Genomic DNA, 13,565 nt, shown 5'->3' with positions numbered 1-13,565 from the left:
GCCCAGAAAAGTGATGTGACTTGCCCACCAACACAGCTCATGAGTAACTGATACAAGAATTAAACACTGGTGGCCTGACCGCATTGCTGCTGTGTTCCCATCTCACCAGGTTGGATGCCTGCAAAGCTCTGAGGAACTATCAGGAGCATACACAGGAGTGTTTTGAGACTCAAGATGTAGATCTAGGAGGGACAGGGGGACAAGAGCCCTTGGAAGTCAGTTGTGATGGGGTTTGAGAAAGAGTTCTAATGCTCAAACCTGTGCTGCCTAGAAAACCAGGAGGTGGAGTTTATTAGTTTCCTGTTGCTGCTGTAACAAATTGTCACAAACTTAGTGGCCTGAAACAACACAAATGTATTCTTTTATACTTTAGAGGTGGATTTTATTAGTTTCCTGTTGCTGCTGTAACAAATTGTCACAAACTTAGTGGCCTGAAACAACACAAATGTATTCTTTTATACTTTAGAGGTGTCCAAAATGAGTCTTAAGGAGCTAAAGTCAAGGTGTTGGCAGGCTTGGTTCCTCCTGGAGGCTCCAGGGGAGAATCTGTTTCTTATATCTTCCATCTTTTAGAGGCTACTTTGGCAACACTTGGGTTGTAGCCGAATCACTCCAACCTCTACTTCCATGTTCACATCACCTTCTTCCCCTTTGACCTTCTTGCCTCCCTCTTATAAGGACCCTTATGACTATATTTAGAGCCCATCTGAATAATCCAGGATCATTTCCCCATCTCAAGATGCTTCACTTAATCACATCTGCACACTCCCTTTCACAAGGTTCCAGGACTTAGGACACAGACATCTCCGGGGAGCCATTGTTCTGCCTACCACAGAGGGTCTCCAGACAACCCCCCTCAGTCAGCTCACTCCCCAAGGCCTTTCCTGGTCTGCTGAGACCCCAGGAAGCTTATCAGCATGAAGGTAATTCAGCAGGTGAATATGCTCTCTAGAAAGTACCAAAAGTAGGTACATGAGACCGATGGTAACTTCAGGTTCCACCAGGATTTCCTACCTGGACCCTACCGAACTGTGGGGCCTCCTCTTCTCTTTGTCAGTAACAGTAGCAACTGTAGGAGTCCCCAAACTCCCAGGAATGCAAGATTAGTTTAACATTTGAAAATCAATTAATGTAGTACACCATATCAATAGAATAAAATACAGAAACCACATTAGTTCTTACTCTGTATTTCTATACAGTTGTAATAAACAATTTAAAAATGAGGGCTTCCCTGGTGGCGCAGTGGTTGAGAGTCCGCCTGCCGATGCAGGGGACGCAGGTTCGTGCCCCAGTCCAGGAAGATCCCACATGCCACGGAGTGGCTGCGCCCGTGAGCCATGGTCGCTGAGCCTGCGCGTCTGGAGCCTGTGCTCCGCAACAGGAGAGGCCACAACAGTGAGAGGCCCGCGTACTGCAAAAAAAATAATAATAATAATAAATAAAAATGAAATTAAGTCCATTTACAATGGCATCAAAATAATAAAATACTTAGGAATACATTTAACAAAAGAAGTATATAGCTATACTCTGAAAACTACAAAACATTGTTTAAATAAAGATGATCTAAATAAATGGAAAGACATCTCATGTTCATGTATCAGAATACTAAATGCTGTTAACATGTGAATATTCCCTAAATTATTTACAGATTCAACATAATCCCTATCATAATCCCAGCTGGCATTCTGCAGAAATTGGCAAGCTGATCCTAAAATTCATATGGAAGTTCAAACCACCCAGAATAAGCAAAACAGTCTTTAAGGAGAACAGAGGACTAAAACTTACCAATTTTAAAACTTAGGGAGGGGCAGGGTAAGCTGGGACGCAGTGAGAGAGTGTCATTGACATACATACACCTACAAATGTAAAATAGCTAGCTAGTGAGAAGCAGCTGTATAGCACAGGGAGATCAGCTTGGTGCTTTGTGACTGCCTAGAGGGTAGGGATAGGGAGTGGGGGAGGGAGACGCAAGAGGAAGGGGATATACGTATAGCTGATTCACTTTGTTATACAGCAGAAACTAACACAACATTGTAAAGCAATTATACTCCAATAAAAATGTAAAAAAAAAAAAACTTACTAGAAAACTGTAGTAACCAGTAAGCAAGACATTGTGGTAGAGTCATAAGGATTTGCATGTAAATCAATGGAATAAAATTGATAGTCCAGAAATAAATGCTCACATTTATGGTCAATTGATTTTTTTTTTTTTTTTTTTTTTTGCGGTACACAAGCCTCTCACTACTGTGGCCTCTCCCATTGCAGAGCACAGGCTCCAGATGTGCAGGCTCAGTGGCCATGGCTCATGGGCCTAGCCGCTCCGCAGCATGTGTCCCCTGCATCGGCAGGCAGACTCTCAATCACTACGCCACCAGGGAAGCCCTGGTCAATTGGTTTTTGACAAGGATCAAATTTTCCAAGACAATTTAATGAGAAAAGAATAGTTTTTTTAAATAAAATATGCTGAGACAACTGAGTAGTCATATGCAAAAAATGAAGTTGGACCTCTACTTCACATCATATACAAATATTACTTCAAAATGGACCAAAGACCTCAATATAAGAGCTAAAAATATAAAAACTTTTAGAAGAAAACAAAGGGTAAGTCTTCATGACCTGGGAGTAGGCAATGACCCCAAATGCACAAGCAACAAAAGAAAAAAATAAGGATTCTTCAAAATTGCAAACATTTCTGCTTCAAAGGATACCAAGAAAGTAAAAAGGCAACCCACAGAATGGGGCTGTCAGAAACATTTGCAAATCACATATGTGATAAGGGACTTTTATCTACACTATATAAAGGACCCTAACAATTCAGTAATAAAGAGGCAATTAACAAATGAAAAAAATGGGCAAAGGATCTGAAAATACATTTCTCCAAAGATGATATACAAATGTCCATTAAGTACATGAGAAGATGCTTAATGTCATTGGTCACTGGGGAAGTGCAGATGAAAAACACAATGAGTTTGTACTTTACACCCACTAGGATGGCTATAAACAAAAGCACAGATAATAACAAGTATTGTCGAGGATGAGGAGAAATTGGAACTCTCATTCATTGCTGGTGGGAAAGTAAAATGGTACAGGCATTTTGGAAACCAATCTGGTAGTTCCTCAAAAAGTTAAACAGAGTTAACATACAACCCAGCAATTCCACTCCAAAGTGTATACCTAAGAGAAATGAAAAACTATGCCCATATATTGATAAAAAGAATGTTTATAGCAACACTGCCTATAATAGCCAAAAAGTGGGGAGAAACCCAAATGGCCAAACCCAAATGGTGAATGGATAAACAAAATGTGGTATAAATGGAATACTATTTAGTCATAAATGGAATATTATTCAGCCATAAAAAATGAAGTACTGATACATGCTGAAATATGGATGAATCTTGAAATTATTATGTTAAATGAAAGGAGCCAGTCATAAAAGACCACATACTGTATGATTACATTTACATGAAATGTCCAAAACAGGCAAACCCACACAGACAGAAAGCAGAATAGTGGATATCTAGGGTTGGGGAGGTGCAGAGAATGCGGAGTGATGGTTAAACTGTATGGTATTTCTTTTTGGAATGATGAAAATGTTTTTAAATGGACTGTGGTGATAGTAGGACAACTCTGTGAATACACTAAAAACCATTGAATTGTTCACTTCAAATGGGTGAGTTGTATGGTATATAAATTATATCTCAATAAAACTATTAAAAATACAAGAAGCAACAATGGAGAGAGCAAGAGAGAGAGAGAGAGAGTCCTTGACCTGCATCTAAAACCCAGCAATTCACACAGTAACTCTCCAAGCGTTATTCTCTCTGGTTCTCCCAGCAACCCTGTGGTGGAGGAACTATCCCTTTTTAAAGATATTACAACTGTGTGTGACAAACCCTATCTCCAAAATGAAAGAAAGAAACCAGCTTAGGTACCTACCTATGCCAAGCTCTTCACACATCATTTCATTTAATCCTTGAAATACCCTGTAAAGAAAGTATTGTTGCCCCATTTTACAGATAAGGAAACCCAGGCTCAGAGAAGTATAAACCATAAGTCCTAAGACACACAGCTACAACATGACAAAGTAAGATTCGAACTCAGTTCTATTCGATTCCATTGCTATTGCCCTTTCCTCTATGCCACCACTGGTGTCCAGGATCTGAGTCCTGTGTCTCAGCTGCTGCGTGTCTGCTGGCACTCCTGCCCCCCTCCCCAGCCCCAGGCTGCTGCTCTGTGTGTGTTTCCTGCCCACTTCTCTCTCCACCTGCACTGTACCCAGAGAACAAAGGGCTAGTATTTGCGCCACAGCCAGATGGCCTGATTCCTCGGGAGAAGAAATTTCAGGGCCAGAGAAACCGGCCTGTGCCTAAGGAAGCCCTGAGGGCCCCAGAGGAAAGGAGAAAAAAGGCCACTCCCCACTGCAAATGGGCAAGACCAGAGACCTCTGCCTTGCCTGCAGAGGGATCACCTGAGAGGGGTGGGGAGGGCCCAGCCCTCCCATGGGAATTCATGGCTAGAATCCCCACCTCGGAGCAGAAGCTTCCACAGTGAGACAGGAGTGGAACAGGGACGTTCTCTAGTGGGAGCAGCCAGGAGCTTTGCCCTGTGCCGGGTGCCCAGACACTGGACTTCCAAACCAGTCCAGATGCTCATTCCCAACGCTCACCCCTTCCTGGGAGATGGTCACAGCAGGTTTGGTACAGTCCACTGGGTTCCCACAACCCCTCCTCCCCACTGGCTGGGCTCTGAGCTGGGAGAAGGGGCTTTCTCTAGGAAGGGAGATGGGCCAGGAGGAAGGTGGAGGTGCAGAAGATGAGGCTAGAGATGGGACAGTCATCTCCCCTGACAGCCCAGGCCTTGAGGGCAGGGCTTCTCTGCTTGGCCCAGCCAACAGGGCCCAGAGGCAGCCTAGTGGGAGGAGGCCAGCTACTGCTGGGTGGAGCTGAATCCTCATAAAGAGAGGGAGAGTTGTCCCGGGCTCAGCATGAGCTTCAGGGCCATGGTCAAGATGAGAGGTAAGTGGGATCCCTCCTCTGGGTCTGAGAGAGAAGTACCCGAGGAAGGAGGTGTTGGACAGTGAAACAGGGAGGGGAGCTAGACTGGGGAGTGGGGATGGGCCAGGGGGTCGAGATGGGTCCAAGGGGGAGTCTGGGCATAGGGTCAGGCCAGAGGAAGGGAGGTGGGGACTGAGATGGGACAGGAGCTCGGTCAGGGACTATGGATACATCCGGGTGTTGAAAGTGAGTTGAGAGGATGGATACAGGTCTGGAGAGTGAGTCTGGGGGTTGGGTCCACTCAAGGGGAAGGTTATGGCACTGAGACAGAATGGTGGTAGCTCAGGGAGATGGGAAAACTTGTCAGGGGTGGAGAATGGGTCAGGGAGGTTGAAGTAGGCTTGGTGGGGTCTGTGGGGAGGCTCGACTGTCTGTTGCCTGAGGCATGGTTACCCCTCTCCTCTTTTCTGAGGGGTCACCCCTGCAGAAGGCTCTTCTGGCATTGGGAAAGGCCTGCCCTGGGAAGCAGCTTGGTCCCTGCCCCTCCTCAGTGGGTGGTCCTTGAGGTCCCTTTTCTTCTTAGAGCTTCAGTTGTCCTGCCCGTACAAAAACTGGACTAAGGGGGTTCTCACCTGCCAAAAAACCTAGGGCTAGTGCAAGGGGGCTCAGTGTGTCACAGCTCCTGGCTGTTCCCCTTTAGAGCAGGTGACACCAAGGAAACCACACAGCCTCTCTTTCAGAGTTTCAGACTCTTAGGTGAATTTCTCTGTACATAAGAATGGTTAATTGTAGAGTCACTCCGGACTTATTGCATGTTATACATTAACTATGGTTTCCAGTCTTGACTGCACGTTAGAAACATGGAGGGTTTTGGAAAAATACTGTAAGGCTGGAGAAGAACAGGATTGCCAAGTTCCCATGGGGCACTATTAGTCACTGAGAAACTGGGCACCACTTCCCCACTTCCCTTCCCCAAAGAGAACTGTGCTAAACACATACACATACATCCTCTCACAAATGCACACATCCCCGAAGAATACTGACACCCTCAGGCTCCGCCACCCAACCTCATGCACAAATGCACACACAGAATCAAACACAAGAGAGAAGCAACTGAATTGTCTCTCAAACTCAAGCAAATGCATACCTATCATCCTCTCTCTTCCAAACGCAGGCCAACACACACCAATTTCTACAATCCCTCTCGCTTTTCTGTACAGATTCATCCACACATTACTCAGGTACCTACACTCTCCCACAAACACATCTCCTTCACATAAAATCACAGGCATCGCACGGTTATGCAGGGCAATAATCACAAACTCACAATCACAGCACCTTTGTCATAGACAAGCTCACACACACACACTCACCAACAGAAGCAGGCGAATTTACACTCCAATACGAAGCTGCACACACTCTTGAGTTTCTAGTCACGTGCACACATGTGAACTTGTAGTCCACGTTCACAATCACACAACTAACACCAGCACGTTTACACATTCATACCCCATACAACACAGACACAGACACAATCACAAACACACATTTACAACCACACATTCGACAGACACTGCCTGATCTTACCACTCCCACTCATCCACACAGCCAAGCTCACTCGGGATAGGGCGGGGTACAGAGCCCCAGAAAGGCAGCCCTCATTCCTCTCTCTGCCCCAGGAATCCTGATCTTGGGGCTCTTGTTGGCTACTCCCAGCTGCCTTGGCTACGATGAGGACTTGGTCAAGTGCTTCCAGGACCCCGAATATGAGTCTATCCTGGTCACAGCCCAGGAGGGCCTCCACACCTCCCCGCTGCCCAAGCGTGTGGTGGTAGTGGGAGCCGGCATGTCAGGGCTCACGGCAGCCAAGGCCCTGCAGGAGTCGGGCCACCAGGTGAGCAGGCCTTGGAGGGGCCTCAATCATTCACCTCCAGTTTGCATCGTTGTGTGGAAAAAGAAAAGGAGTGGGGTTACAGCCAACACTTTGACAACTATGCATAACCCACCAGGTCTCTCAGACCTTAGGTATTGTTCCTCAAAACTCTGGGTTCTCCTGAGACTTAACTGTAACCTGTGTTCTTTTGGAAATAAAAGTAGAGAAAGGCTATGCTAACCAGAGGGGACCAAGAGGCGTTCTGACCCCTGTAACCCTGGAGCTCTTCTGCCTCACTTACGTTACACAGGACCCTCTGGGAGGAACCCCCCCTCTGCCCAGTTTAGTTATCCTGCACATTCAGGGACCTACTGCTGGAAATTCCAGAGTAGAGCCTGTGGCCAGTGGGGGTGGGAGTAGCGGGTGGGAGAAGTGAGAGCATGACCCTGGGAATGACAGCAGCCTCTCTGAACACCAGGTAACCATCCTGGAAGCCAGCGACCATGTCGGGGGTCGAGTGATCACATTCAGGAATGAGGAAGAGGGCTGGTACTGTGAACTGGGGCCCATGCGAATCCCAAAGTCCCACAGGTAAGTCTCAGGAAAGGGATGGAGTAAAAGGCAAGGAGGAAGAATTAGGAGGAGGGCAGCCCTGCTGCTATCGTGTCACAGCCCTTTCAGGTTCACTGTCTCATGTGATTCAATCCTGCAAGTCAGGACTAACACTGGTCCCCCACTTGACAGAGATGATTGAGGCTCAGAGCCCAGGGTCACACAGAAAGTGGTAGATCCCAGACTAATAATGACAATAGTTACCATTAACTCATCAAATTGTTCTCTTTAAATATGGGCAGTTACTTACATGTCAATTATACTACTTTAAGCTATAAAATAATTAATAATAAATAATAATGACAACTGTCATTCAGTGAACACTTACTGTGTGCCTCACCCTGTGTTAAGTGCTATATGTGTATTATTTCATTTGATCCTTGCAACCCTATAATTTAATACTCTAATTTTTCCTATTTACAAATCAAGAAACTGGGCTCAGAGATACTAAGTGACTCACCCAAAGTTCTCCTAGGAGAAAGTGACAAAGCTCCTCAAAATCAAGGAGGCACCTGGCACCAAAATATATGCCCAATCCCTAAATCAGAGCTCACTCCTGGAAGAGAACCCAGTCCCTGGTTCTGGGGCTTCCAAGACAAAAAGATCCCTCACCTGGTGTCCTACATACCTCCAAAAATATGGCTTCTTTTTTGCCTTAAGTGGAAACTGAACCCGAGATTTTCCTCCAAACACCATCAAAAACAAAAACAAAATTTAACAGTACCAGCCCAAAGTAGGAGTCTTTAGATATGGCCTCAAACTTACTTAGAATTTGAATTTCAAACACTGCCTGAAACAAAATGTCTCTGTCTCTGTATATGAGTTCTATATGTTCAGATTTCCTTACGGGCCTTCATTCAGTGATGGGTGAACTCCCTACTCCCTGTCTCCCTCAGGGCAAAAACAGGAGGAAAAGAACTAATGCTAGAGTAAGAGGAGGCAAAGTTAGAGATGAGGAAGCAGTTAGCCTGTGCTCCTTGGGCACGTGAAGAAACTGGTTTTCCTGGAAATGGTTTTTATTGTGAGGTCAGCAGGAACGAGGTGCCATTGGGATGGGTGCCATGTTATGCCTGTATCTGTTCCAGGTTGGTCCACACCTATGTCAGGAAGCTGGGCCTGAAGCTAAACAAATTCTTCCAGTACGATGGCAACACCTGGTACCTCATCAACAGAAAACGCTATCGTACTAAGGAGGTGAAGGCCAACCCAGAGCTCCTAGGCTATTCCATGAACCCAAGAGAAAAGGGCAAGAATGCTATGAATCTCTTCTACCAGTCCATTGCCAAGGTGATTCCTGTCTCCCCCATCCCCCGCCCCAGGGTTAGGAAAAAAACAGGGTCTGGCCAAAGGTCACCTAGCAAGTTAGCAGGTGGACCCAGGTCACCTGACTCCTACCTGGTACTCTTATGATTGGTCTGCCTTCCTTCTAACACCCCCTAAGAGTTTTGCCACCCCAACCCTCGTGTCCAGCCCCATCTCTTCTGTCCCTGTATGGTCCAGTGGCCCATTGCTTGATTAGGCAGTGGAAGGAAAAGGAATCACCAGGTAATCCAATCCTTGGTAATGAATCAATCCTCCTAGATTGCAGTGAATGTCTTCACCTTAAATTTTAGTCTCCAGAGGTCTTTAAATGAAGGAGAGATTTGGAAGTTAAGAGACAATTTAGGAGGTCCTGGAAGCTCCCTTCTCCTGGTCCTTCCATCCGCTCCCTCTTTGTCCCCACCCTCTTCAAAGGAACATCCAGAGAACCCAGGAGTCCTGCCTCTGGCTCTATGACTTTAATACAAAGCTGCTCCCCGTTCCTCTCCTCTGCAGCTCAGAATAAGTCTGAAAAAATTCAACTGCAGCCACCTGATGTCCTTTTATGATTCTTACTCCACCAAGGTGAGTGAGGCAACGATATCCCAGGATAGGGATGGAAGGGGGTCTGTGCTCAGCCTAGACCCCTGGGGTTGTCCCCTGCATCCCAGGACCCTCTCCTCCCAATGCCCACAGCTTCACCTCCCTAGAGTCCAGTCCCCCCTCCCCCGCCCAACCTTGCCTACCCCAGGCCCCTGCTGAGGCCCCTTTTTATATACTGGGCCCTCTATCTGGTGCTTCCACCTCCCCACAGGCTTACCTGCTGAAGAAAGGGATGCTGAGCCGAGGAGCAGTAAAGATGATCGGGGATGTGATGAATGAGGATGCTGGATACTATAAGTCCCTCCTGGAGGCCCTTCGGACTGACATGGTCTTCACAAGTAATGAGTAAGGCTGATCTGGACCAGGACTCGAGTTGGCCTCTTCCTCCAATACTCAGAGCAGAGAAAGGGAACTTTGACAGTTGAGTAGTTACTGTGTGCCTGGTGCTGTGCTAAGCACTTTCCAAGGGTTATCACATTTAATGCTATGATCACCTGGAAGGTAGGCACTATAATTCAGAGCCATTTTACCAGTGAGGATGCTGAGGCTCAGAGAAGTTATGTAACTTACTTAAGTTCACACCACTTGGGCAAGGGCTGGAGCCAGAATCCTAAGGCAGGTCTGTAGGACTCCTCCTGGGAAGCAAAATTGCATGGTGGACTTTGGAACTAGACTGTGCATGTCATCGTAGGAAAGTCCCTTTTTTCTGGTGTTCCTCTTCCAAGCTATAAATGTAAACAATAATCACTCCCTCACAAAGACTAGTTAAGGTGAGGTATATGAAGTAACCAGCACAGGCTGCAGGAGGCTAGTTTCCTCCCTTTTCACACTGGGATCGCTGCTGGCACCTCAGCAAACCGACCTTGCACCTCCTACACTCACCCTCTCCCCTCTCTTCACCCCTACAGCTTTTCCGAGATCACCGGGGGCTTTGACCAGCTCCCCAAAGCCCTCAATGCCAGCTTGAAGCCTGGCACCATCCTTCTGGGCTCCAAGGTAGAGATGGTAGTGAGGGATGGGCCTGAGGTCCGGATTTCCTACCGGGTGGGCGAACCCAACTCGACGCTGCACACGCTCACCGCGGACTTTGTCATCATCTCCGCCTCGGCCAAGGCCACGAGACTCATCACCTTTGAGCCCCCGCTCTCCCGAGACAAGATGGATGCGCTCCGCTCGGTGCATTATACCAGTGCCAGCAAGGTAGTTCTGGCCTGCAACGAGTCCTTCTGGGAGCGGGATGGCATCCGGGGTGGGGTTTCCATCACCGACCGGCCCTCGCGCTACATCTACTACCCCAGCCATAGCCTCCCCAGCAGCAAGGGGGTCCTGCTGGCCTCCTACACCGTGGACGACGATTCTCTCTTCTTCATACCCATGAAGAACGACCAGGTGGTGGATATCGTCCTGGAGGACCTGGCGGCTGTGCACCAGATCCCCAAGGAGGAGCTGCGGCGCATGTGCCCCTCTTCTGTGATCAAGCACTGGTCTCTGGACCCCCTCATCATGGGCGCCTTCACTGAGTTCACACCCTACCAATTTGTGGACTATTCGCAGCAGCTTTTCCAGCCAGAGGGCCGCATCCACTTTGCTGGCGAGCACACCTGCCTGCCCCACGCCTGGATAGACACTGCCATCAAGTCTGGCCTCCGAGCAGCCAGGAACATCCAGGCTGCAGTGGACAAAGAGGCCACGGGGAGACAGAAGACCTTCACCAACACCCAGAATCATTTCTAACCCTAAGAGAAGTCCCGGAGGGGATCTGGAAGGAAACAGGCTGCAAGGTGGGAGTTGGAGGCAGAGACCCTGGAGAGACGCACCATTAGTCCCCCTGCCCACAAAGAGCCCAAAAATACCAGAGAACCCAGCTGTCAAGTCCACCCCATTTCAGGCTTCTCACTCCTGTCAGCCCTTGAGAAGGATCAACAGAGTCAGGGTATTTGGAGGGATAAGGAAAAAACCAAGGATGGATTGTGCTAGAATCAGCCTTTAGCTTGCATAATAGTAACAAGCAAAAAAGAAAGTTTTCAACAACAGCCAAATTTCTGTCATCTACAACTAGAAACCCCTAAAGGAACAGACAAACCCAAACCAGAGCAATGTTAAACCACAGATTGGCCACATGAACCCACAGCACAGCAAACTCCATCGTTGTGTGCTTGAGCCAGGGGCCTCACATCTTGGCCCAGCTGAAGTCGAGGCGGATGGGAGAGATGAGTTCTTTTTTGCCCTTTTTTGAACCTGCAAGAGCAGGACTTGGCTTCCTAGATATCTCCTGGCCCATGGACTTTTCCTCTCTACCCTGACCTCTTCATCACCAACCAGAACTCACTGCCCTGTCCCTGCCTGTCCAGTCCACACATCCCCCTGGGAGGACACCAAGCTCATTCTACATGCTCCCTACCCACTCTGTTCCGCACTAACACCTGCCCTGTCCTTGCACGTCCAACTGAAATTATTCCCTCTCCCCAAATCCGTCCTTAATGGCCACACTTAGACCCCAGGGGTCTCTTTCCTTTGAACCACAACCTTTCCTACCTAGAGTCCCAAACATTTGAACTGTGGATCTTCTTGTGCTGTTATATGTTATTTATCCAAGTAGACAAAAGGAAGAAGTAAATAGAGTGGTAAACCCTCTTGCTGGAGAACATTCCTACCAGGAAGACTCTGGAGACCAGCATGATGAAACATGTAGTGTTATATCCTGAGATTGGCATATTTAAAGGAGGAAGGGATAGAAAGAGGAAACATTTTCTTACTGCATTTGGTTTATTGTTAAAACCCCAGCCTACTTAATTTTGCTTTTCTTTGCACCCCTATGTTAGTCAGGACTTTTTCCATTTCAGGTGCTGGAAATCAAACTCAAACTACCTTAAGGAAAAAGGAAATGTTTTGGCTCACATATCTGAAAAGTCCAGGGTGAAGCGCACTTCACTCAGACTGATTGGGTTCAGGAATTGATAAGTCATCATTAAAGTTCTCTCTCTTTCTACCTCTTGACACTGTTTTCCTAAATTAGCTTCTGTATTGAGTTGAATGATGTCCCCAAAAGTTCATATCCATCCAGAACCTGTGAAGGTGACCTTATTTGGAAACAGAATCTTTGCCGATGTAATCAAGTTAAGATGAGGTCATATTGGATTAGGGTGCGCCAGGAGGAGGCATGGAACAGACTCTCCCTCAGAGCCCCCAGAAGGAGTCAAATCTGCTGACACTTTGATTTTTGAACTTCTAGCCTCTGGTACTGTGAGAAAATAAATTTCTGCTCTTTAAAGCCATCTAATTTTATAGTAATTTGTTACTGCAGCCCTAGGAAACTGTACACATGGTGAAACCCCTAAAACCCGGCTTCATCAAGGGAGAAGTCATTTTCCAAATTGTCTCCTAGACTGTTATATTTGGTAACCCCATTAGTGTCATGGCAAAGGCCATGCCTTCTTGAGGCTCTCAGAAGAGAGGAGGAATCCTGACCAAGTGGAGTCCAGGCAGAGAAAGGAGCAGAAGGCGGGGCTGGGGGAGAGCAAGGTCCCGTAGGAAGAGCTCATCATGAACCCCCTGGGTTAAGAGGAGGACACTGAAGAAACATATCAGGGAGGAGCACAGGGAAGAACAGGGAAGCAAAGAGCTCTTTGCTGACCTCTGACGGTTGGATATAAAAATGAGGCCCCAGGGCCATGGAGTCAGCTGTGCAGATAGGATGAGGTAGGGTGAGGGGGAATGGAAGGTGGAAGTCAGACTCAACCTGTGGTTTGGAGGTAAATGACTCACAGCATTTGGATGGGAGTATTAGGCAGAAGATGAAAAGGTTCAGAGATACCTTTTTGTTGGAGAGCTACCACACAAGGTTCTTAATTACAAAAACCAGAAACCAAATCTGAGTGATTTAAGTCAAAGAGGAGAAATACCAAGAAGCTCCCAAAATTGACAGGAAAGGAAGTGGGCAGATGTCAAAGGAGACCGAGCCACAGCCAAGCTCCTGCCATAGGAGCAGCCTGATAGATGGCCATTGCGTGCTGGTGTGGCCATTGGGGCCACCACCACTGGGCACACTCCTGCTCTGCCAGAACTACTTCTCAACTATCCACTGCTTTTTCATTTCCCCTATATTCAAAATCCCAGATGGGAGCATCCAACTGGCTGAGCCTAAGTCCGTGCCCACTCCCTGGCTGCAGCATCAAGGAAAGCAA

General features: G+C 47.3%; 1 protein-coding gene across 1 annotated transcript; it reads left to right on the top strand.

The window, feature by feature from the left end:
- Positions 1-4,999: 4,999 nt before the first annotated feature.
- LOC132479287 (L-amino-acid oxidase-like) lies at positions 5,000-11,115 on the top strand. Its single transcript, XM_060082857.1, has 7 exons — positions 5,000-5,015; positions 6,674-6,888; positions 7,346-7,458; positions 8,565-8,766; positions 9,295-9,363; positions 9,593-9,726; positions 10,290-11,115. The coding sequence occupies exons 1-7, from the start codon at positions 5,000-5,002 to the stop codon at positions 11,113-11,115; spliced, it is 1,575 nt and encodes a 524-aa protein (XP_059938840.1).
- The last annotated feature ends 2,450 nt before the right edge of the window (positions 11,116-13,565 follow it).

This window comes from Mesoplodon densirostris, chromosome 2, assembly GCF_025265405.1.
Source record: "Mesoplodon densirostris isolate mMesDen1 chromosome 2, mMesDen1 primary haplotype, whole genome shotgun sequence".
NCBI classification, from domain to species: Eukaryota; Metazoa; Chordata; class Mammalia; order Artiodactyla; family Ziphiidae; genus Mesoplodon; species Mesoplodon densirostris.
Note: the sequence above shows the minus strand (reverse complement) of the source record. Positions and strands in the feature narration are given on the sequence as shown.